The sequence below is a fragment of the Mustela lutreola genome, chromosome 1 (genome assembly GCF_030435805.1).
Source record: "Mustela lutreola isolate mMusLut2 chromosome 1, mMusLut2.pri, whole genome shotgun sequence".
NCBI classification, from domain to species: domain Eukaryota; kingdom Metazoa; phylum Chordata; class Mammalia; order Carnivora; family Mustelidae; genus Mustela; species Mustela lutreola.
Genome location: NC_081290.1, coordinates 108,608,920 through 108,635,461, shown reverse-complemented (window position 1 = coordinate 108,635,461; position 26,542 = coordinate 108,608,920). Strand labels below are relative to the sequence as shown.

Genomic DNA, 26,542 nt, shown 5'->3' with positions numbered 1-26,542 from the left:
CTTTTCTTTAAACTTCATGAACCAACCTCTACTAGCTTCCAACTTTTCTTCAAACTTTTTTGTTAGCTTCAAACTTTACAGCTTCTTCACCTCTCTCACCGTTCAGGGAACTGAGGAGTATTAGGAAGTTTCCCTGGATTAAGCTTTAGCTTGAGGGAATGTTGTGGCTGGTTTGATCTTCAATTCAGGTCTCTCCACCTTTATTCATATCTGCAAGAAGTTTGTTTCACCTTCTTACCACTCTTGTGTTCAGTGGACTAGCACTTTTAATTTCCTTCAAGAACTTTGCATTCAAAAGTTGGCTAATTGTTTGGCACCAGAGGCCTAGCTTTTGGCCTATCTGGGCTTTTGACATACCTTCCTCACTAAACTTAATAATTTCTAGCTTTTTATTTAAAGTGAGAGACATGTGATTCTTCCTTTCACTTGAACACTTAGAGGTCATTGTAGGGTTATCAACTGGTCTAATTTCAATATTGTGTCTCGGGGAATAGGGAGAACCAAGGAGAGGGAAAGAGATGGGGGAAGAGCTTGGTTGGTGAAGCACTCAGAGCACACATATTTATTTATTAAATTCTCCATTTTATATAGACATGGTTTGTGGCACCCTAAAACAGTTAAAATAGTAACACCAAAGATCACTAATCACGAATCACTATAATAAATATATTAATAAGGAAAAAGTTTGAAATATGGCAAGAATTACCAAAATGTGACACAGAGTCATAGAGTGAGCAAATGCTATTGGAAAAAATGGCACCAATTTGATCTATAAAGCACAATAAAGAGAAGTGCAATGAAATGAGATATGCATGTATCTTAGTTAATAATAATGTATCAATATTGGTTTGTTAATTTTAAAAACCCAAAACAAATCTTACAAATACTGTAAGATAATAGGAATAACTGGGTGTAGGCTATATGGGAAATCTCTGGACTGCCTTAGTAATAAAAATCAATCTGATCCAAATTTAAATTTTGTTTTATTTACAATAGTCTACTGAAAGAGAGTCATCCTTTCTCTCCTTTAAACGTTAGAAATTCAGGGTTTTTTTTTGTTTGTTTGTTTTGTTTTTTTTTGTTTTTTTGTGGCCAAAGATAATGTAGTTAGACTGCTCTTAGGGAGCTGTTGGTTTACTACTGAACCATAAGGAGTTTTGTTGTTGTTGTCAAATATATGTGTGTGTGTGTGTGTAGATGGGATGAGGGTAAAGTTTAATAACTTCATTTTGGAAAAATTACTATCCTTTTCAGAGAGCCTTAGATTTCAAATGTTTGAAACCTAAGTCTCAAGTTTATTCTTGTTAAGGAAAGACATTTAGTGTTAGGCAATTAGGTTCTTATTTTTCCCAAGAGAATTCTTAAGATATACCTTTTAAAATAGTTTGTGTATTCTCCTATACTTTTGCCTTGGCATAAAAGTGATAATTACATCATAAGAATATTCTCAACCTAACAGAAATATTTTTTGTAAGACCTCTTGAAAATTCTAACTCCCTCACTGAATCAAAAATGCTATTAGACTTTATTATGACCACTAAGGGGTAATTTGAAATGTCCTAATTCTTTTTCCCCTATTAATGTCATGGTTTTTTTTTTTTTCCCCCTAGGAAAAGAGTAAGGTGTTCTAATATTCTAATGTTATAAAGACTTTTTTTTTTTTCCCCTTCTATAGCTATCTTATAGCCTAATTTACTATATCTCTATCTGGTAGGGTAATACACTTCCTTCCAACCTCTAGTGGGTGAAGTTCATTTATCTTCCAATCTACAAAACTGAGTTAACTCCTAATAACCTCTGATACTCAACAGAAACACAACTGCACTTTGGAATTAGTCATCCATCTTTATGTCATAGTCTCTTATTTGTCACTGCAAAAGAGTTGTATAGCAGATATTCCATAGTATTATGTACTATCAATAGAATTTCTTTGCAAGAGAATTGTTTTTAAATCTATTATTTGATTATGACCGGCTTAACACAAATCAATTTTTTCCCCGTACATTCTGGCTGGAACATCTAAACATAACAGTCAAGTGCTCTGTTCGCCACTGTACAAAATTGTGATGGATTTGCTAAAGTTAGTGACAGTCCCAATTAATATTTCTCTGTCATCATTAAGAAATCAATTTTTCCACTTCCTATCTATAACATTTTTTGAATAGAGTAGTGATTAGGTTTTAAGGTTTATTTTTCTGTATTTCGTAAGTTATTTTTACTAAACAATCCTCATTTACTAAATTTACCTCATTTACCTCATTTACTAAATCAATCCTTTACTAAATCAAGTCTCATTTTTCTAATATGTTAATTGATTATTAGGCTATAGTGGAAAAAATCTGAAGTGTTCAGCATAGGATATTATACATAGTAATTTCTTCATAGATGGCCGCTTCTGCTATTTTTATACTGTGCTGTGTTTCTGTCCTGCTTCATATGCCATGTAAAATAGGTGACGAGTTTGGGGAGGTATCTTCCACATATATTATACCATATTTGCTCTACTTGATCAACCGCGCAACAGAGAAGAATGCTTCTTCTTCGGTACACAGAATTCACTGAATATGGAAGAGTTTGACATTCTTATTTTATTTCTGGTAAAACAGTCTTAAGACTTTCAAATGTCTTTGTACAAAGTAAAAGTTATAAGCAAAATATAAAACGATGATGTTATTTAAGGATGATGTTATTTATTACTAACAGAAATAGGCTCCTTTGAACATCCTATGCTGAAATGTTTGTTTAATACTATGATTCATAGAAGCTTTCTTTCTAGTCTGAAGCAAATGCTCAAGTGAAACAACATTTATTTTATGAAGCAATACTGATACGTCTTTTATTGGTTGGACTCTGGCAAACACTTGACAACAAATGGTACTTTACCCAAAGAGACACGTATCATGCATGCATAGCATAGTCTAACCACAAACATTAAAGCTCTATGTAACTGTGAGCCTCAAATGGAAATAAAAAAAGATAGTTTTCATAGAATCACATGAATCAAACCAATCTTTAATTTAAACAAATAAGAATGCAAAATTTATGTGTCTATAATGGCTTCATATCACTATGTATGTAATGCGGATATTGTAGAGGACATAGAGATCCATTCAAATGTAAAGCAGCAAAGCACTTTCAACATTACCTTGTACTTATAATTCCTGCTATTCATAAAAACCTACATTTCTTCAACAAGCATTTTTCTAAGAATGGCCTTTTCTGTTTACCCCAGGAAAACTTATTATTTATAATTTTGATGTAGTCACAGCCAAACATTTTATTTTTGTATAGGTACTTTAACCATGATTTGTATATGAAACTTAGGATAGCAAATTAAGTTTTAAAATCAATAGGTGATAAAGGCAATTTTCATCCTGCAATTCTTTTTTTTTTTTTTTAAGATTTTTATTTATTTGACAGACAGAGGTCACAAGTAGGCAGAGAGGCAGGCAGAGAGAGGCGGGGGAAGCAGGCTTCCTGCTGAGCAGAGAGCCCTATGCGGGGCTTGATCCCAGGACCCCGGGATCATGACCTGAGCTGAAGGCAGAGGCTTAACTCACTTAGCCACCCACGTGCCCCGCATCCTGCAATTCTTTATACAAAATATATTTCAAGAGGTAATATGCTTAACTTTGGAAGTTTAAAAATTTTATATTTCATTTTGTGACCCCATTAAGATAGCTGTTTTTTATCTGGGTTGTCTAAAAGATATAAGGTTAAGGTTAGGATTTTAGAAAAGGGCTTTGAGAAAGAAGAGGGAAGATTTAAGAACCCGTTTATACTTAAAGATAGCTGTAAGTATTTTGAAGTTCATTCAAATAAAGCCCTTCACCAGTGCTTTATTCCCTGCCAAAACATCCCTACAGACACCCCCAATCCCCACCAACCATCTCATTTTAGTAGGTTTTCTTCATAGCAGGTTTCTTTTCCAGAAGTTTTCAAGGACAAGAGTTGGTTTACTTAACCAAACTAGAATATTCACTTTAATTCTAGAGAAATTTCCCAATTAATTTTCTGTAGCAAAAATGCTAAGGGCTAGAATTTCCCCTCTGAATCTCTTCCTAGAAATGGGATCCAGAAAGCACAGGGGACACCTAGCTAATCTGAGGACTCAGATAAGTGTTTCCTGTCATGGAAATAGCTAGAGGTCTGCTATAATATCCTCACTTGACCTGCTAGCATGTTAGTGATGGTGCTGATTTACTACAACCCCATTAATTTCACACATAAAGAGAACAATCTAGTTTTCAAAATGGAAAGCTCTATCTGCTATAACATTATTTTGAAGTGGTTGGTGGTGGTACAACTTAAAAATTTAAAAATAAATCTTAAAATTCAGAATGATTTTTAAATAATAGCATACACATAGTCTTAAAAAATTCTAAGGATGTAATAAAATTCAATTAAGTTTAGTTTAGTTTGAGAATCCTCACCACCCTCCCATATAAAGTGGCAAAATGTACAGAAAAGCACTTAACATAGGACGATGATGACTGTGTATTGAGCAGAGAAGTATCACCACCAGTTTTTCTCAAGCGTCCTTCCACACTTCTGAATTTATAGGAAGGCAGACTGGTTTAGCTCTCAAAAGTGAAAATTTTCTTGATCTTTCTTCTTAAGTAAAAAAAATAATAATTAAGTAGAGTGAGAGACTGAAAACTGCAGCCCACCTAAGTTTAATCATTAATAGTGAGTTCTTTGGTGACCTTAGGTCCTCATTTTGGAGTTTGGAATCTGACCTTTCCCCAAAGATAAACATGCTTGTTGCAGGTTCTGAGGAGGGTCACTTCCTCGCTGCCATCAGAAGAGTCCACTTCTCAGTGACTCCTGGCTGGGAACTGGATGCATTAGAGGGTAGCTAGTCAATATGATTCTCCTCGCCGTGCTTTTCCTCTGCTTCATTTCCTCATATTCAGCTTCAGTTAAAGGTAAGTTTGTATTTTTGCTAAACCTTAGTTTTAATCATTGAGGGGAAAAGTGTGTGTTTGTGTGTGTGTGTGTGACTAGTGAAAGAGTTCCTAACTAAACCATCTTCAAAACTACGTAACTTTGGAATATTCGTGAAGTCATGCCTGGGTTGGAATGAAAACCAAATTCAAATTCCTACATACATTAAGAAAACAGAGGTTCCTTTTAGTTTCAGCCCCTTAGACTAATGTGCTCCTTGCTTCAGTTTCTCATTCATGGTCTATTTTTAAAAGAGAGAAAAGAAATGCCAGCTATTGTTACCTGCTGCTGTTGGTCACTCACTGAATGCAGCTCCTTCATTTGAATTGTAAAAGAGGATTAAAAAAAAAAAAAACCCAGTTTTTAAATTTCCTTCTAGTTGCTTAGCAATGTGACATCAAGAAGAATTAGACCCAATGAAAAAGGCATTTGATCTCCCAAAGAATTATGAATGAAATGGTAAAGCATGCATTTAATTGCATTACCATTCAAAAGTGAGAATTATCATAATTGGTGAATTAAAGAAAATAAAACTACATGATATAGATTTAAGAAATAAGACTTATTATGTTTGGATTAATAGTGTTACCAGTTATAGTTTCTACTTGAAGAAAAGTTGATTTTAAAAAACACATAGGAATTGATACCTTTCAGAACAAACATTTTAAAAGGGATGGTTTCTAAAAGCTGAATGAAATGTATTAATATGGAATCTTGTTAAAATCACCTAGTATATAAACAAACTCCTTGGATTTCTACATGTTGTACCTGATGTAAAATAAACACTTTTAGAGTCTCTTAAGAGGACACACTGTAAAAAACCAATTGATCTAACACATAACTTAGCATGATAGGATCCAGTTTTAATAACTATGTACTCTAAGTGATATAAAACAATTCACTTAAGTTCTAAAACACTTTTGGGATAAGTAGCTTTTGATCTTAAGATAAAATTAGTCTCAAGATTTCTCTTGAGAGACAATCTTTGTTATTGAAGCAATAAATGCAAGGCTAAACTTAAATTATTTTACCTAAGCAAATCACACTTTAGGTTCTTGATGGTATTTTTCACCAGTTTCCAAAGTGTTGATTATTTAAAAATACAGTCCTTATGTGATATATCTGCCAAATAAATTGTTTATAGTGTTTAAAATATGAGGGATTTATATATCATAGTATCAAATCTAATACCCTTGTTATTTTGAGAAAAATTATTGAAGTATAGTAGTTATTGTACACTTCTATTTTTTCCCACTTTATAAAGGAGAAAATTGGATAAGTTGATGTTTTCCAATACATGCACTTCTGAAGACTCTAAAACACACACACACACACACACACACACACACACACACACACACACTACAATGACATACAGAAATACAGTTTAGAACATGACAGATAGCTACAGTTTGTTGTATACAAGCTCAGTGGCAAGTCCGGAGTTTTAGAACCTGAAGCTTATGCAATTTAGGAGCCATTTTTGAGAAAAGATTGCAAAAACATCTTACTTTTGCAAATGTTATGTAAAAAAAGAAATGGCATGTGTACACATTGCTAGGGTCCCCTTCCAAGTCCTCGGAAAGAGGACTTTGGGTCAGAGAGCCCCAAAGCTGAAGCATCATTAGCTTCAGGCTACAAGCTGCTTATGTCAAATATCATAAATAAAAAGTAGAGGACTTGACAGCTCTCTCTACCTGGATGTGATAACTTTTTGTCTTATGGTACCATGATTTCATTATAGATACCTTGCCCTCTGTAATGATTGACATTTAAGAAACAAACTACTTGTAAAAGTCTATTTTAAAATCAGACCATTATAAATTTTGGGATCTCATGTATAACCTCAAAACCCACCTCAAACTTAATTATAAATGCAACTGCTTAGCAAATCCCCAGATCTGGGGGGATTCTGAGTGCAGGTTGGACTGAAGAGAAATAAGGGTAGAATTAGTATGGACTAGGGTCTACTTAGAAGAGATAGGCTGAGTGTGAATGTCCTAAAGACTCAAGTTTTCCCTACTTTTTTTCAATTGTATTTTGTCATGGCAGGATCTATTCTCAATGCTTTCCTCAAGATTTCTTTATAGTACTTTTACTTTTGCTAACCCAGGCATGAGTTTTCTATTTAATCTTCTTACCTCTATACATGAACTGTCCCTTCATTTCCAGTCTTTCTCTCAGTCCCCAGTCAGACCTGCACTATTCAGTCCATTCACAGGAATCATCTTCCAATCTTTTTCCCTTATCCTTCATTCTACTCTTTTGCTTTTTGCCTTGTAGTTTTCTGTTGAAATCCTAAATTCCATTACCTATCCTTATCAATACTGCATTTGTCTTTAAATCTCACCTTGAATTTACCTGATTTTGGTAAATGCATATTTTAAGATATTTCTTAACAGGTTCAAAACTGAGAGTTTTGTTGCTTTTAAGTCACTTAAAATGTTTAAATGCATTTGAAGGAGCATATTGAAGAGGTTTTATCTAAACTTAGTTTCTAAAAAGTGCCATTTGCATATTTTATAGAGCAATAGCCTAAGAAAGAAATAAGTCAATAGTATGAATAGAATATGTTCCCATTGCCCATTGTTGCCAGATCTCTGAATAACATAAACAGAGGAATACTTTTCAAAGAGGAAAGGATAACAGGGACAATATTACAGCAGTCCACTTATTTGAATCCTTTTAGGTTTTATCTCCTGTTAGAGGTAAGAAAGGGACACGTGGGTGGTTAAGCATCTGGGTCTTGGTTTTGGCTTAGGTCATGATCTCAGCGTGGTGAGATCGAGCCCCATGTTGGGCTCAGCTCTGGGTGTGGAGCCTGCTTAAGATTCTCTTTCTCCCTTTCCCTTTGCCTTTCCCCAATCCCTTTCTCTTTCTCTAAGAAAAAAAAAAAAAGTGGGAAAAAGATATGGAATGAGGCATACTTTTTCCAATGCTTTAATCACTTCCAAATCATAGTCAAGAACTGATCTATTATATATATATAATACAGATTATATATATATAATATATTGTCTGTTTTCACATTCTTTTGATTGGTAAAGTAAAAGTAAGGAAAAAATGATCAGCATGATACTTTGGAGATCTTTGGAATTTAAGAAAGGCTACCTCCCTACAAAATTTTCATAGTTACTTTAAGCAGAAGACATCTTTGTGTAGTGCACAAAACTTGGATCTCATTAATTTAGACAGCAAATTCTGCATTCTATCTGCTATGTTGGATTGAAAGCAGAGTCAGCTTTTCTCAGCTTGTCATATAATGCTTACCTTTCAGAATTTCTGTGAGGATTAGATAAGATATGTATTTCCTTTATGCCCTCTGTGGAATTCGATACGCATCATAAAAAGTAGGCCTCTCTGACCAAAATACCTTTCCTGGCCAGAAAGCCAATGTTTGACTTGTAGCCGTGTCCCCAGTTAAAATGAAGAAGAGGTGGAGGTAGGGGAGGCACGGGATAGTCACAGACTTTATCTCCTTCAAGGTTTTTCCTGACTTTTTTTATCTTCTATATTTTATACCTGAGGTTCTACCTGCTTGGTGCTTAGACACAGTCTGTTTTTATATGTATACTCTTAGATACCCACCTCCCACCTTTCCTTTTCATGGCATTTCATTTCTTGTTTCCTTATCTCCTTTCTTTGAAGGTTTGTCAGAACATGTAACTTCACCACCCAAAACTTTCTAGGGGCTTCCTATATCATGTCCCTGCAAATCTCCTGGTCACCCATAGATAGCTATTTGACCTCATCTTTTGTAGTGTCTTTCACTTAACTGCAGCCTCTTTGGCCTTCCTGATCTTCATTACACCTACGCTGAGCTCTCCCCAGGGCCTTTAAACTTGCTATTACCTTTATGCGTGTGTGTGAGGGGGAGGGTTGGAGGGGAAGGTAAAAGTGTGGGGATCAAGGAGAGGGAAAGTCTCCTCCCACAGATATCCATGTGGCTAGCCTAAGTAGCCTTTGCCCAGAATATTACCTTTTCAGAAAGGTCTTTCCCTCAACATTCCTATTCCCTTTCTTATTTCATTTTTCTTCATTAGTATTTCTAACACTTTGTAATTTGCTTATATACTTTTTTATTGTCCATCTCCTCCTCATTCAAGTGTAAACTTCACAAAGGCAGATATTCTGTCTGCTTATAACAGGTATAACCCCAGAAATAGAAAAGTGCCTAACACCCAGTAGGTGCTCAGTATATCCTTATTGAATGTATGAGTGAATCCCTAACTCACTCCTTAGGAATGGAAAAGAGTTCAACCCAAAGGTTTAGATGTATGTAATAAAGGAAGAGCATGGTCTCTAGAGCCAGACAGGCTGGGTTCAAGTCCTGTCTCTATCACTAACTGTCTGGGTAACCTTGGATAAAATGTATAATCTCTGTGCCCTTCCCTTTCCTTATCTGTAAAAGGAAACGAATAATGGTAACTACCCCATTAGGTTTGAAAGAATTGATCCTACTCTTTCACATTTCTTTGGATTAAGTTAACCTGAATTAGAGAGTAGGTGAATTGCTCCATGTATCAATTATTTTGGCTCACTACACTATTTGACATTAAACCCCCTGCCATATTAAAGCCTGTACTAAGATTGATTTTATGTGTAAAACATTATTTTATTCAGCTAATTTAAATTTACGTATGTGTAGCTTTGAAATGTACCTTTGTGCTAATTTTTTTTCTTCAAGATTTTTACTTATTTATTTGACAGAGATCACAAGCAGGCAGAGAGGCAGGCAGAGAGAGGGGGGAGCAGGCTCCCTGCCAAGCAGAGAGCCCAATGTGGGGCTCGATCCCAGGACCCTGAGCCAAAGGCAGAGGCTTTAATCCACTGAGCCACCCAGGTGCCCCTGTGCTAAAGTTTATTAGAGTTAAATAAACTTAAATAAATATATTTACTATAACTAATAGAGTAAATTACATTGCAGGGGATTGTCTTTAAATATCCAATTCAAGGAATTGCCTTCTAGCCCTTAAAATTACCTTGGCATTGATCTGTTAAACTGAAATGTTATCTGAATTACAAATGGTTTTTATTAATTTTGTAAAGTGATTCCTGGCTAACCCTTTACTTTAAATCATATTCATCATACTGCAATAAAGCTGGGGGAGAAGAGAAATCATATAATTTAAAAGCAATATGATGACATTTCTTTAAAAAATGTTCTATGGTTCAATCAGGGCAAAATTAGATAATCTGATTGTTGATTAGGGATACAAACAAAAGTTTTCTGAAAGGGAAGCTTATTTGTTTGTTAGTTGTTCTTCTTGTTGTTCAAGTCTATAATTTTAGCAGATGGAGAATAGAATTATCTTTCATTTAGCAAATATTACTAAGCTCCCACCAGGCACCACTGTGCTAGATGAGCAATGCTTTATAGCAAGAAAGCACAGTTCTTGGCCTGACAGGTCCCTTACAACTGAAACTTGACTTGTGTCACAATCTTTATGCAGGTCACACAACTGGTCTCTCATTAAATAATGACCGGCTGTACAAACTCACATATTCCACCGAAGTTTTTCTTGATCGGGGCAAAGGAAAACAAGAAGACAGTGTAGGCTACCGAATTTCATCTAATGTGGATGTCATCTTACTCTGGAGGAATCCTGATGGCGATGATGACCAACTTATCCAAATAACAGTAGGTATCCTCTACCAGAGATGTGAAGATTGGAGGTCAGCAAAGTCTTTGTGAAGAGTATCATTCGATGCTTTTGTGCTCTTCATTATATATCCATTTAGTCTGTTATCTATAACTAAAATAAGTAGATCTATAGTTTTGAAGTTTTTGCTAATCAAAAGTGATCTGATCTTTCCAAGTTGTTGAGTCAAGCAAAAGAAGGTATATATTGGTAAGTAACTATAGCATGATGTTCAGTTCTTTATTTTGCATTAATAGGCACACTTAAATTAAAATTCACTTGAGATGTTTTAGGAATGAGAAGTCTGGAATCCATAGTCATGTGAAAAACAAGACCATTCTAGCATAAAGAAGAGATAAATAGGGAGGTCTCAATTTTTCTGAGTTCTTTCTTGTAACAGAATTACCAATGAAGAGGTGAACCAATTCTGTGTTCTTCCTGAGGTGAGAACCATGCATTGGCCTGCATCGCAGTGTTTGGTCAGTTATGATAATTAGATTTATGCGTTGAGAAAGGAGGTCAATTTAATGGCTTCTGCGGCCTTGAACTTTCAGTTTTAATATATAGTGATTCCATATTTGCTTTTAAGAGCCTAAAGGCAATAGATTTCTCTAGTAAAGTCAGTTATTCTTCTCCATGTTAGTGTGAAACAGGTACACAGGACCAAGATCTGTTCCCTTGTAACTGATAAGTAGTTGTTGATAAACTTTATAATGAGGTGTCAGTGTAATACGTGTACCAAGTGATCTTTGCTTCTTTGGATGTCTCTCATAGTTGTATCATAGTTTTGGATCAAAACTTCATCATCCACCTCTCTGAGCCATTTCTCAATAGGACAGTAAAGTACTTTGTGGAAAACATATGTACTTCCTTTTTCAGTAACCAGACTGTTCATCTTTAATTTTGCATATGTAAGCGAAGTACAATGGGTTAGTATTCCTTTCAAAAAAATGGTAAAGAGACCAGGCAGACAGCAACCGTCAACATGAATAAGGAGAGTAACTGACAAAAAAGAGCCACCTTCCATTCATAATTATTGTAAACCTGAATTCACAGATTTCTTTAGGAATCAGAATTTTTACCCAATTCAAAAACCCAATTTTGGGGTACCTTCTCCATTCTTTTAAAGGTAATGGCTAAGTCCTAGAATCGTGAATTGAAAACCAACAGAATACATTATGGACAACACTGTTTATTGCTTTATCATTTTATTTTCTAAGAGACTGTAATGGAAATGCACATAGCAAATTTTTCTAACAGGTTTCTTTCCATGATTCCAGATGAAAGATGTAAATGTTGAAAATGTGAATGAGCAGAGAGGAGAGAAGAGCATTTTCAAAGGAAAAAACCCACCCAAAATCATAAGAAAAGAAAACTTAGAAGCTTTACAAAGACCTGTGCTCCTTCATCTAGTCCATGGAAAGGTAAAAGTGATTTTGGGGATCCCACATCTTTCCTACCTCAAATTTTTCTTCCCGTCAGTAGTTATTATTTTGAAGTAATCATGATATCATCACTTTCAAAGTAATGGAACTTTTTCAAGAATAAGTAGAGATTGCAAATTAAATACTTCAGAAGTAAATCAAGGAATTGAATTCACTTATATTTTTTAGCCATTTGTTTCCCATTTTTATGATAATCTTTATAGTAGAATCAAGTATTTATTGAGAGGCATTCTTAAAAGGTATATTCCTTAGTAAATTAAGAAGGATTAGAAAAATACTGTAACTCACTAGGTCATCACAGGTGATTATATCATTCAGGAAAGTGGACAAATTATGAGATTTAAATGATCTAATTTGGATTAATGATATTAACTCATAAGAATATCAGTATCTGGCTAATGTACAAAACTGAAGCTTTGGAAAGGGCATGGCATTCCTAAGGTTGAGTTGATTTTTTAAAAGTACTTAGAGCTTATTTAAAAGCTATGATTTTGAAAAGCATTTTATTTAATAAAGTAATGTATGAATACTATAATATCCATTTGGAAATTTGCTCAGAGAATTCTATAAGTGTACATTACTTATGATTTGACCATTAAAAATGGTCTAAATATGTTTGGAATTAAGATACAATTGTGATCAGTGAATTACTAGACATTACATATGTGGACTTATGAAAAGCATAGATACTATATTGACAGACCTAAAAACGTATCTGTAAAGATGATCAATTTTAGGTACCAAAGTAGAAAAATAATAAGAGATCATTAGAGTTTAAGTGCCATATGTCTCCAAAATGTCTCTAGATTAAAATTTTCTAGATTCAAAATAAAGGTAAAAACAAATACTTTAAAGTATAAATTTCAGACATGTGATATATTGCTAATAATGATGTGCATTTTTATAGGAAATACTAAAAAAGGACTCTTGTGTTGTAATTTCTACAACCAAATATGAATCCCCATTTTAAGAATGCTTTTCTTCTCCTTGTCAAAATACTTATCATGCCTCAGGCTTTGCTCACAGGCCCTTTCTTTTATAAAGTTTATATCCTTCTAACCAGTTGAAAATCACCACCCCTCTTTAAAACCTGCTTAGCACCTTGTAGCTTACTCATAGCCCTTATCACTGTCCTTAGGTCATTTGTGTTCATTATTAGATTATGGGTTTCAGTAGAGAAAATTCCCATTGCTCTTTATATTCCAGGCTCTCCCTCTCTCCTTCGTGCACTTCCACTCCCTTCCTCCCCAGAGTACCCAGAACCATGCCTTGTACCGACTGACTTGGTGTTCTGGGAGAATTTCCTAGCATTCTCCCAAACCCCATATTCTTCTAGGCTCGTTTATATTTGGTGTTTATCACTGTATGTTGAGATTCTCTCTGTATTTGTCTGCATTCAGTATTCAGAGTAAGCTCATGGGTGTAATTGTGTCTTTAACTCTGTATATTCAGTGCCTTTGCTCATAGTGTCCTCTCAATGAATGTTTATAAACTAAAGGAATGATTGTATAAGGATACCTGGGGTTAAAATGAGTTGAACTTTGAGAGTGGCTTTGGTTATTGTTTGCTTAATAATAGCTAAATCAGACTGAGCACTTATTGTGCCAGAGGCTGAAGGCATTTCATGAATTATCTCTTCTATCCTCATGACAGCTCTGGGAAGCATTTTGTAATAGATTAGGAAACCATATTTAAGAGCAGTAAAGAAACTTGCCTAGGGTCCTACAACTGGCAAGCAGTGGAGGTGGTATTAAAACAGAAGGTCTAATTTCAGAGGGTAGGTTGGAAACCTCTACATTGTACTGTCTTCCAGCAGTAAGGCTTTGGGGAAGTACCACATCTTTGGGGGACTTGAAATATTCCTATTTGATCCTTCAATATATCTAGTAACTCACTTGATTTTCATATGGCACAACAACTTGAAATACTGTTTTTTTCTTTTCTGGCCTTCCAATGTGTAAATACACTTGAGCCTGTAAAATATTAGTTGCATTTATAATCTTAATGACAGCCTACCATTTTATAACTCCTTGGGTAGCAGTGGAGTACAAAGTCTTGTTACACACACAAAAGGACTTGGTGCCCTCACTGTTCAAAGGCTGGGCTGGAGCTGCCACATCATTATATTGGTGACTCTGACATGCCAATTCTACATGAGCTGTGATTGTAATGATTTACGATCGCCTCAGGTTAAAGTGCACTGTGCTCTCTATCAGTGATATGATTAAAGTACTTGTTGGAAAAAAAAAATATATGACCCTGGAGACTAAGATGCCATGTGGAATTTTCAGCCACATCACTGTCAAAAAGATCATTATTTAAATGATCACTTCAATTTACTATGAGAGGAGTTGTGAAAGGAAAATCTGAACTACTGATTGGCAGTGTTGTTAAAAAATGTGTTCTACCCCAGGTTCGAATTAAGTTTTACCCCCCTGAAATTTCTGTGATTTCAAGGATGCTGAGCAGCATGTATTTTTTTGTCTTTCCGGAACCCCTGTTTTAAGCTCCTACATTTGCATTATAAACGAGAGCCCATTAAAACACTCAAATGCATATTTATTGCGCATAATCTTTTTTTCCATGCCCACTCATCTTCCCTATATAGGTGTTTGGGCATGGCTCTAGTTTTGTCTACAAATCATAAGTGAAGTTGGAAACATGACAGTTTCCTGGTTAAGTTGATTAACACTGACAAGTAAAAGATGCATGGACTCTTTTTTGGGCCTGAAATGCTAATCCAATTAACTGGATAATTACCAGATTTCCATTTCTGGTTTTCACTGTCACTATTGATTAAATTAACCTCGTGGCTGCTGAGATGGCCCTTTATTTTGTATTGTTTCTGGTCATTGATTTGTTCCCTGAATCTGGCAGTTTGGCTCCTTCACACACATATAAGAAATAGGACACCTTGAAAACCTTCAATTCTTCATATATATCTTCACTCGTCTGTTTTCCAACGTGTCATTGCCTAGCTATACTCTGTTAGATATGTATAACAAAGATGTATGTAGAGACATCGCTCCAGCTAAAAGTAGATTAAATAAAATGATAAGTCTGTTGGCTGGGATTCTTTTTGTTTATTTTTGCTATTTGGGCCAGTTAATGGAATTTTGCTTTCTCTTATTCTTAAAGAATGTAAAAACTAAGGGGATGTATGGAAACATTTTTTCCCCCAAGGAAAAGAATATGATGAATCCCTACGGATTCCAAAGCAAAATTGGCCCTCAGAATTTGACAAAAAGAGGCACTGCATCTCCTTTTTCCCAATTCACCCATCTTCCTCTATGTTTGGTTTCCTTGGGTTTAAGACTTAATTTGTAACTAGCTGGTATCACTGTTGCTTTCCGGAAGCTGTGGGTACTGTGAATTTAGATAAGAGTCCTGTGCTCTCCGATGTTCAGAGCTCATTTCAGAACTGAATGAAGAAAATCAGCTTTATGGCCTGAATGTAATAAAGCTTACTTGGTTCCTGTTGCAAAATAATGAATTTAAGATTATTGCTGTGACAGCCAAATGGATTGAACTGCAAAGTTCTGACTTACTATTTTTTTTTTAAATTTTTGAGAGCCTACTCAATTCTAACAGTTTGGCATTTAGCTAGTGTGGATACCAGAGCTTTAATTCTCTTTGGTCTGCACTAAAAGAACAGTATTTAAGCCCTAAAGATAGCAGCCATACAAGTGAGGAAAAACAGATTTGTCCACTTTTCTAGTTTTAGGGAAACAATAAATATTAATAGAAGAATTTAAAAAAAACTCTTTTTGTCTTCCAATTTATCTTGTTCAATCTGTTAGGGGAAAAAAGTTCTTAATACCATTTTTTTAGAGATCTAGCAGTCAAGATCAAAGCTTAATCCATAGGCATGGGCCATTGATAAAAGAGCATTTAATCTTTTCTGTAGTCCAAAGATTAAATCAGAGAACTAGGTTGCCTGAAATTTTAAGTAAAACTTTATATAAATACTTCAGGCACATTTTATAGCCTGGAAGGAAAGTGAGGATACTGATGACCACACAAGTGTTTTCACCATTTAATGGATCCTCTTTTCTTTCTGAAGTACTTAAGACTCAAGCCACAAAAATCACAGGTCGTAGGCTATGTGTATTGCCACTATGTGAGTCCTTCTGGCTGTGTCTGGGTTTAAGCGATCCACTTATGAACCTTTAATAATCATGATATCTGGAGATATACTTCCAGAAATTTGAAAAGGAAGTTACACTGTAATTCTGAAAAGGAAGGAAGACCCAGTTTACAAAATAGAACATCAGAAACTCAGCCTTGGAACTGAGAAATTGCCAGTGATTTGTTTGAGAATATGATACCATGGATTTTCAGACGCTTAGGTCACCATTCCAGTTCCTTTTTAACTTGGACAAACACAATTCCAACATTTATAGATTCGTTCAGTATAATGACTAAAATTGATTGCTGGATAAAGTACCTAGTAAATTTATCGCTAGGCAGAGTATATGTAGAAAATAAAAATAAAGATTTGAGTCACTTGTTTGGCTAAGTCAGGCCGAATATTCTCTTCTAAGGTGTGAGGAAGTTTTCATATAGGTTGAATTGTTCAACTGGTATTAATTGAATTCATTATGTAATTACTGAGCTTTCTGTTTTACTTGAGAAATCATGGTTGGTTTTAAAGAGAATAGGAAGGCATTCAGGATATTTCCAGTAGGAATGCTCAGCTATAATTACCATAGACCTTGAGGATTTTTACAAGGAAGCCAAATTCATGCTCTACTTCTAAATTGTGTGAGGTGTTTGGAGTTAATACAGGGTGAAGAGTGACAGACTTTCCAGAATATTCTCTGTATTTTTATTCTTGTTTCTTAAACATGACCTAAATTACCAAAATGGTATGAGACATTGTTATCACCCCTGGGCCTATAAATGTCAAGGATAAAGCAAAGCTACGCCATTGACTATTACAGACAAATCACAGTCATCCTCCTCATTTCAACCTCATCTGCGTTCTGAAGGGACTCAAAGATTGCCTGTGTCAGGGCATGCAATGGTAGCAATCCCAACCTCAAATCCTCCAACCATCTCTATCTCCTTATATTCAGGGTCTACATGAATGCTCTGGAGGGCCAGAGAAAATCACCCCTGTGGAATTTTGTTCATGGATCTTATGGCCGTGTCTAGGCCCTAGTCATAGCCCTTAGAGGTTGTACTAGCTTATGAATATCAAGTATGTTAATTGATATTATCTTCCCAGAACTGATTTCTTTGTTTTAAACATTGGTTCATTTTTGTTTCAAGCAGTGTTGCAGGTAGGGAACATATTGATATGTTCAAAGAAAATATTCCTGATTTCTCTTCCTTGGGCAATCCTTCTTGCTTTCACAGAAATCTCGGTCTAAATCAGTGCACTCTTTCCAACCCTAGGCTATGCCCATCATGTTCAGAGCCTTAATTATCTGCCTCCCAAATTTTCATGGTCTAGCTTCATAGAAACTTAAATAACATATTTTTACAAAAAAAGAAATTCCCAGCTTTGGAGTAACAGATCTCTGTCTTCCAGACTGATAAGGGTGAAAAATCTGATCTTTCCCACTAATTATTTAACCAATTTGATAAATGATGCATTTTTGCTTCATATATGTTTGTCTCCCCCCCCCCCCTCCGCCCCAGGTCAAAGAGTTCTACTCATATCCAAATGAACCGGTGGCTATAGAGAATCTCAAGAGAGGACTGGCTAGCCTATTTCAGATGCAGTTAAGCTCTGGAACCACCAACGAGGTACTTACTAATATTAAGGATCCTGTATATTATTTGTCAATAGTTACAGAAGTTGCTTATATGGATTTCTATTTTAAGAAATTCAGTAAAAATTTACTACTATGGTAGTGCTCAGAAAGGGTGACTAGGGTGGTTAAGTCTCATTTACATGTGAAACAGATTGCCATTTATCCCAATTTGTACCCAAATACAGGATGAAGGAAATTCAAATCTATTATACTAAGGAGACTTACAGAATGACTAAATGGCAGAGGTGCAGAAAACATTGGGGAGCATTTCAGTGGCATCACTGTACATCACTATCCCATGGGGACCTTATTTAAGATCTGGATTCCCTGCAGAGATTCTGATTCAATAGATCAGGGAGGACCTGAGCATCTGTATTATAACAGTTTTATCAGAGAGTTTGGATGCATTGTCAGTTTGGGCAACCAGAGGTCGATACCAACCCCCTTCATTTTACAGATGAAGAAACTGGGGTTAAACTAGAGAAGTTAAGTGTCTCTCCCAGTATCACACTTTGGGTCAAAGGTGGGGCTGAGTCTGAGTTACCTGTTCTGAATTCAGCCAACCCAGGAATGGGTGAAAAAAATATAATCGGCAGGGCTGGGCCAAGGGAATATTGGGTAGTTTACTAGAATAAAAGCCATGTATGGTGCCAGTTGAGACCCAAGGGAAGGGACAGAGAAGCTAAACAGTCTGTACAGACATACATTTGCCCGCAATCAAATTGTTAATGTGACTTACAATGAGTTGAATTAATCCCACAAGTTTTTAAGGATTTCTTATTATATTTAGCTAGTCAAAGAGCGAGTGCACGCCCATACTCACATCTAGATACAGCATTAAAAGTCAGATCCCTTTCCCGCGTAATTATCCACTTACCAGAGGTTTTGATTATGACCAGGTCATTTGTCCAATTCTTCCTAGATGTTAAAGAGAAGTAGGAAATCCTTTATTATTGGGGTTCGTAAGACCCAACAAAAGAGGATGGAAAAGAATCCACACGCTTCAGAAAACACTGAATTCTTCCTGTCCTTTGGTCTTGTCAGCCTGGACAAAAAAAGCAGCCCCCCATCACAATATCAGGAACCCTAGTTTTCAGGCCACTTCCCACTGGAATTTAAGTGGTCCATGTGAAAATCCTTAAAAATATGCTTTTACTTTTCTTTTTAGGTAGATATCTCTGGAGATTGTAAGGTGACATACCAGGCTCATCAGGACAAAGTGACCAAAATTAAGGCCTTGGATTCATGCAAAATAGAGAGATCTGGATTTACAACCTCAAATCAGGTATGACCGATATCATGCTTTTTAAGGCATCCAAATAATTACATTTTATAGAGATTAATTTAAAATAATAGAAGAATAAGGTAACAAAGAATTGGGGAACATTTATAGTTTTTAGTTTAGGGTATTGTTTCACACATACCAAATGAAAAGGTTTATTTTCATATGTTACAAGTTTGGGTGGTGAAGGAAAGGTTTTAAGAGGAAGCTCTTTTGAAAATTAGAAGAGAGTTTGCTATTTGACTTGATTCAGAAATAAAAAGCTGATTGTTGCAACTACAAATATTTATTTACTTACATATTTATTTATTTAGGTCTTGGGTGTCACTTCAAAAGCCACATCTGTTACTACCTATAAGATAGAAGACAGCTTTGTTATAGCTGTGTTCGCAGAAGAGACACATGCTTTTCGGATGAATTTTCTACAGACCATCGCAGGCAATATAGTATCAAAGTAAGATAATGAGGAAATTTAAATTCTCTTTCTTATTCTTTGATATATTATTGTATTTGGCTTTTAAATATACATGTTAGAAATGTTAAATGTATATATGTTTTATATATGTATTTACTATATAGAGAGAGTTTTCTTATTTTGACTTTTAGCTTCTTGAGAACTGTGATTATATCTTGTTCACCATTAGTTTTCATGTCATCTACAATAATATAGGGCATACATTAAATACTGTTTTTTAATAGAATCTCATTTAAAATTATATCAATCACTTATTGAATCGAAATATATTTTAACCCACTGAGCCACCCAGGCGCCCCATCGAAATACATTTTAAAAAGGCAAACTACTTGATTCATTCTAGTTTATATTCTAATTTCTCTGTCAGATATTTCCAATGGTAAGGTTAAAAAGTGGTGGCAATTGCCTGTTCTCTCTTTGAGCTTTTTGTTGTTGTTAAGAAACACATAAAAATTCCATCATAAAGTGATATGACAGGATTTTTGTATTTTTGATTTATAATACTGTATTCAAGCCCATTATTTCAGTGTGAGAAAATTTCTCTGATCAGAAGTTCACAGGGGCTTAAGGACTAGAATTTTTAAATCTAAGAGTATATATTTTTTTCAGATTTTAATTTAGAAGATTTCCTAACATTAAATATATTCTATCTTATGCCATCACTTGTCAAATGCTTTCTCTCAAGTAGCTCTAATATCAAAGTGCAGTGATTGCAAAGTCTTGGGAGAAGTGCTTCACACCATAAATTCTTGAAAATTCTTTTGAAGTCTCATCTGGATAGAATTTTGCATTTTGCTTTGCACCATATTCTTTTCATGTATTTTCATATAAAATAAATATTTTAAATTACTTATCAGGTCTATCAGGTTTCCATTGCCCTACAACAAACAACTCCCAATTTAGTGGTGCAAAAAGCAACCGTCATTTTATTATTCTGTCTTGGAATTCTGGTCTTGCCTTGGCTCAACGAGGCATGCCTTGTTTGGCCTCTATTCTGCAGTGGCAGTCACTGGCCAGAGCTGGTTCAAAGGTTGCTCCCTCACCTATTTGCTATCTGGTCTGGGAAGACTGAAACTACTATGGTTTCCCCAAGCATTTCTCTTTATCAACATGTGGCCTCTCAAAATGGCAGCTTCAGGGAGTCACACTTTGTTCATGGCAGCTCAAGTCTCCAGAGGGACATGTGCTGCTGGCATTCCAGATGAAGGCTGAATTCCTTTTTTAAGATTTAGCCTTAGAAGTCACATAGTTTCCTTCTACTGTCCCTCTCTTAGTTGGGGGAAATCACAGAGTCCTGCCCAGGATCAAGGATAAGCATGCAGAGTCTACATCTTGATGGGAGAAAGCATTTCAGGCAAAAAATATGGAAATCATTTTCAGTAAATACAATTTCCTAATTATCTTAGATAGTAAAGGTTGTATGGATGATATTTTCAGAAAGCAGGGCTAAATTTGAAAGAAGTGATAGCACGTATCTTTTTCAACATCTGAGCAAGTTTTCTTCCCTGTGTTCTCTTAAATCCAGACCCAGATTTTGAAGCCCTTGAGTAAAATTGTTGTTCCAGGAAGATTTCATAATGATCTTGAGGTTTCTGCAGTTTGAAAGACACAGACGCACATAGTGTGAAGAAATTTGTATCTGGTTTGCCAAAAGAATGGCAATCGGTAGCTTGTTCACTCGAAAGAAAGCTGCTAATGTGATATTTCTCTTCCTTGGTTGTGCAGGCAGAAATTAGAGCTGAAGACCACTGAAGCAGGCCCAAGACTGATACCCGGAAAGCAGGTTGCAGCCGTAATTAAAGCTGTTGATTCAGAGTACAGGGCCCTTCCCATCGTGGGACAGAACTTCCAGAGCGAGTGTAAAGGATGCCCTTCTGTAAGTGTGAAGAACTTGGTGGGGTGGTCAGATAGGGGAATAATCATGGCTTAAAATTCAATTTTCCTTTTGTCTCCAATGGAAGCTTCAGTTAATTCTTTGAAGAAAGCTTATGAAGAGCTACCAGCCACCACTGAGTTCAAATGGCACTAGTACTTAACAGTATGTACCCGAGATGATGTGTAATCCAACAGTAATTAACTAATAATCATCATCCACTCATTTCAAATTAAAAATGTTATGACCTAAGGGCGGCTTCTGAATAATAATACCTAGAATGCAGTGGGGGGTAAAGGGCCCAATGAAATTTGGGGAAAGCATGTAGTGTGAAGAGCATGGACAAGAATCTAAATCCTGAAAATTCTACCACTGAGTAGCAGTAAGTCCTCAGGTGAAATATTTTACTGAGCTCAGTGTTCTGAGTATTGATGTGAGGACTAAAAAAGGATTCTGAGCTCTCTGCTAAATTAGGAAAATTTTCTTTACCACGCCCCAACTCCCTTACCATTATGGACAGAAATGAGATAGCACATCTCCAAGGCAAAGCATAGGTCATCATAACTTTTTAAGTCCAACAAAGAGAAATTTCATTTATCGCATGAGTCATTTGTGATGGTGGCCATGTATAGGACGTTAGGGTCCAGCATTTCCTAATACTTAGCCTCTTGTTAGGAGAACAAACCGTTGGCTTCATGCTTTGTTGGTAGCTACTGGAAAATGCCATTCCCTTGGATATTATTGGCATTCAGAGAAGTAGAATTATCAAGAACTAATATCATAATTTGCTTAAAGTATAAGACACTAAGTCATTGCTAATTTCTCAAATTTATCAAAATTAAACTAAGGAAAAAACAAAAAGTAAGAATCATCATTCTTAAATCTCATTTTTTTTTCTTCCATATATAAGTTAATGTTCCAGAGTAAATTTTATAATGTGTCATATGAAGGTGGAAATTATTTAGGAAAGTGACTGATGAAACCAATCATCTTTTTTAGTGCTGTGAACTATTAATTTCTCTCCCCATGGTTATTAAAAATTATAAGTCATTTTTAGATTTGATAATTACTTCTTCATTATTGTAGGAAGGGTTTTTGTCTTTGAGGAATTGCTTTTGCAATTTCAGTACATTGTCACTATTGCAACCCTTTTAAGAAAAAAATCTGAATTCACACTAGTATGCTCTCTGCCCTCAAAATGACCCAGTAGGTCTTTAACTAAGAATAGTTGGAATTTTGCTTTGGGATATCCTCTTAAGATTATATAATCAAAAAGGATTTGAAAAGGAGAAAATATGTGTCTATTGCTTATTAGGAGCAAATAATTTAAATATTAGTAGAATACTGAATACCCCAGAATTAGAGAGCTGGAGGTCACGAACAGGATTAAACACATTTTTTACAATGAGGGGAAAAGTGGTAAATTATGAAAAATCAATTATTTAGCATATTTCAAAGCCAGAATATCACTAATTAGAATTATTTACTATTGTTAAAATCATAATAGAATAACAATAGTATGAGAATTACTTTCATCTAAATATACGCTACTTAACATGCAAATAATGAACCGTTCAGACCTTAGCATAGTTAAACATTGCATTTCCTAAAAACAATAAAATAAAGATATAGAATAGGGAGCTCAAGTTATTACGAAGATTAATTTTCAGTGAGGTCCCAGTACATAAGAAACCTGACACAGTTATTCAGCAGTTTTATGTTTTCCCCCCTTCCAACATATCCTGCCCTTAAAGAAAATTCTGCACAATTGCAGGATGGTTGTCAAAGCCTGGCCTTGGGTCTAATTCCATTGGTGTAATGAATGACCTTATAGGCCTGGAAGCCTCGGTTCTTTGGAGCTAAGTTCTAACAGACAAAAATGGTCCTCTTGCAGAGGAATCGTACAGGGGTTCAGGAGGCCTCTAAATTTGTCTCTGAGAGTCACAGGAATGTGAGCGGGGCAGGTGGCAATCAGGGATATGGAAGTAAGGCACAAAAAGCTTCTTTTGCTTGTTAGTTACAAGGCAAGCTTTCTTTCTGGGGAGAGTGTCCCTTGACAATGCGGATGTTCAGAATCCCGACTGGGATATGAGCCTGCAGCCTGGTTTCTTTGCAGCTGGCGGAGCACTGGCAGTCGACCAGAAAACACCTGCAGCCTGACAACCTCTCCAAGGCTGAGGCTGTCAGAAGCTTCCTGGCCTTTATTCAGCATCTCCGGACAGCAAGAAGAGAAGAGATCCTCCAGATCCTCAAGGCTGAAAGCAAGGAAGTGCTGTAAGTTCCCGAATCTGGTGTGGGGTTATCTGTAGAAAAGTGTTTCTGGGTTATTGGTTCTTCTTAAGCAAGAAAGACCCCTTTTAACCAACTGTCCAGCTTCCAAATCAATTATTGTGTTGTTTTTGCATTTTCATCAAAGAGTTATTATGCCACGATACAATAATTTAACAATCACTTGGCCAGAAATATGTGAGAACAAAGTTTTGGCAGTGAGTCAGAATGAACATTTTTTGAGTGTTTATGAGTTTAAATCAGGTCTACATTGGTACATAGATAAGAGAGGGCAGGGCTTCATCTTGACCCCAGTAAGCATGTGCTGCCTCCCTGTGCGTAGACCTATTAATTTACATTTGAAAAGATTCTGGAGTTGATTATAAAAACAAAAAATGTATGACTTTTCGATTGAAAAATGTGATTTTATTAAAGATCATACCCATCAAAGCCATTTTTTTATATAGAAAAATTGAGAACTAGGGAAATAGTCAAAAGGATCTAGGAAAAAGAAATCTGTGCATTATTTGAATGTTTGCTGCAAGTGTGATTCATTGACATGTATAATAAAGAGAGTTGACTTAATTCTCAGATTTACTTTGTAAATGCAAGTGGTTTTTGTCTGTAACATAAAATTTGTACATACAAATTCAGCTGTATGGTACTAATTACCCTATTGATACAGAAAGTGGCTCAATTACTTTGACAGTCAAAATAGCCATTAACATAATAAAAAATGGAAATTGGTTAATTCACACACACACCCACACACACACAGTACCAGTAGCTATTGTCACTGAGTTCAAGAACTCAGTTCTCCAAGAAGAGAATTGAGGTTTTTTTGAAGTTGTTCATTCTTGATTCTATTTGTTATTTACTTGCCTCAAGGACATTTTTTAAATTGTTAGGAATTCCATATGACTAACCGGAGTTGGTTGTTCTCTTCAAAAAATAAATATTTAAACAAGAAGTTGAAAAATACACAAAATCAGAGATTATCAGACTCCTGTTTTAATCATAGAACTTTAAAATATGTTTGTAAGGTGATTTATCTTTATAGGAAAGGCAAAGATACTGACAAGAAACGTAAAAAATATTGTTATTAGTTTAGAATGGAGATTGAATTAAACTTTAACCTTATTTGTACCCTAAAAACCTTAAGATAGCAATTATTTGGATAATTTCATGATGTAGTTTCTAAATCAGATTACAGGTTTCTTCTGCTACCCATAAGTGAAGACTTCCTATTAAACCTTTTGTAACCCAAAATGGTATTAAGCAAAGAATTACCATTAATTCACATGGAAAATTTTTGAGCATTTTCAGACCGAAAAAAATGATCTCTCTTAGGTTTTTCTGATACCTTAGAACACATCTTGTAAATGGATACACAAAATAAATGGAGATATAGCCCAGATGCTCATAGATACAGTTCTAAGCTATGGTGGCCTGATGCTGAGATGCTCAGTATAGGTCCCAGGGAAGGGGATTGGAGTGAAGATACTTGCTGTTCAGGAGGCATACTGCCTCTATAATGGGCTTGCTACAAAACATGTTGAAAGCTATTTTGTTTTTAACCTTTTTTTTTTTTTTTTTTTTTGTAAAATCAAAAATCCTCTTCAGATTTCTTTTGGTTACCAAAAACAGTACTAACGTAGGTCTTTTGTAAAAGCAAAGTAGCCTAAAACAAACTTTGGAAAAGCAGGGGATACTCATATTTATGTAATATTATACTCTATAATATGAACCCACAGGTAACGTTGTGTAATAGAAAGGATACTAGGATGAACTAAAATCAGAAGACCTAGTTTAGTTCAGTGTTTTTTTTTTTTTTAATGTTTATTTATTTGAGAGAGAGAAAGAGAGAGGGGGCAGGGGGAGGAGCAGAGGGAGAGAGTCTCCATCAGACTTAGCACTGGGCAGGAAGCCCCATAGGGGGTGCATTCCCAGGACCCTGAGATCATGACCTGAGCAGAAATCAAGAGTCAACACCTAACAGACTGAGCCACCCAGGCAAGTTTTTAATTTTGGGAGACCTGATTTTTAATTTTGACCTCCAGCAACGTACAATCTTTGAGCAAATTGTTTACTTTTAGCCTCTCCAATCCTCACTTCTAATGTCTGTATATTACGGAGAATGATTCCTTCTATTTATTATAGCATAGTGGAAGACAGGGTGGTGGAATATAACATTTCTCAAAGTGTCCATTGTGTGTACCTTGTTAATTTGCATAATATTACCAAGTATGCCAAGAAGAAATAATTCTGTGAGCAACCGAGTTGGAAAAATGCTGAGTGAAACCAAATTAAATAATTCTCTTGGCTGCAGAAATTTTCAACATCTTCAATTGTAAATTATTACATATAAGTTTACTTAAACATTTTCTAAACTTAAATAATCTTGAAGATCCCTTTCCTTACAGAATTTCATAGGAATAGAATCACATGGAAAACAAACAAACAAACAAACAAAACAACACTTTGGGAAACACTAATGTATTTAACATTAATCCATGGAATCATGGATTCCAGAGTCAGAAAAACCTGAGCTATACACTTACCAGCTATCCAACCCCATCTATACACTTAATAGCTAGGGGCTATGAACATCTCTGAGTCTGTTTCTTCATATATAAAGGGGAATATTAGCACTAAACTGACAGAGATGTCTCATGGGTTAAATGAAATGATTGTATTATTAACAGCATATATTTATCAAGTGTTTTAAGTGCTCTACGTAGATTACATAATCTAATCCTCCCAACAGTTCTAAGGTAACCACTATTTTTAGCCCTGTCTTACAGATAAAGAAATGAGAGAAGTTGCACACCTAAAATTTCTGGTGCAG

General features: G+C 35.4%; 1 protein-coding gene across 1 annotated transcript in view; it reads left to right on the top strand.

Annotated features, from left to right (window-relative positions):
• The first annotated feature begins 4,771 nt into the window (after nt 1-4,771).
• The window catches only part of MTTP (microsomal triglyceride transfer protein), a 44,064-nt gene continuing 22,293 nt past the window's right edge, over nt 4,772-26,542 (top strand). Inside the window, exons 1-8 of the mRNA XM_059172394.1 lie at nt 4,772-4,928; nt 10,401-10,588; nt 11,870-12,013; nt 17,681-17,788; nt 18,965-19,081; nt 19,393-19,532; nt 21,279-21,429; nt 23,543-23,700. Of these exons, the coding sequence (XP_059028377.1) occupies nt 4,868-4,928; nt 10,401-10,588; nt 11,870-12,013; nt 17,681-17,788; nt 18,965-19,081; nt 19,393-19,532; nt 21,279-21,429; nt 23,543-23,700 (1,067 nt within the window). The 5' untranslated portion in view covers nt 4,772-4,867. The remainder of the gene's footprint in view (nt 4,929-10,400; nt 10,589-11,869; nt 12,014-17,680; nt 17,789-18,964; nt 19,082-19,392; nt 19,533-21,278; nt 21,430-23,542; nt 23,701-26,542) is intronic.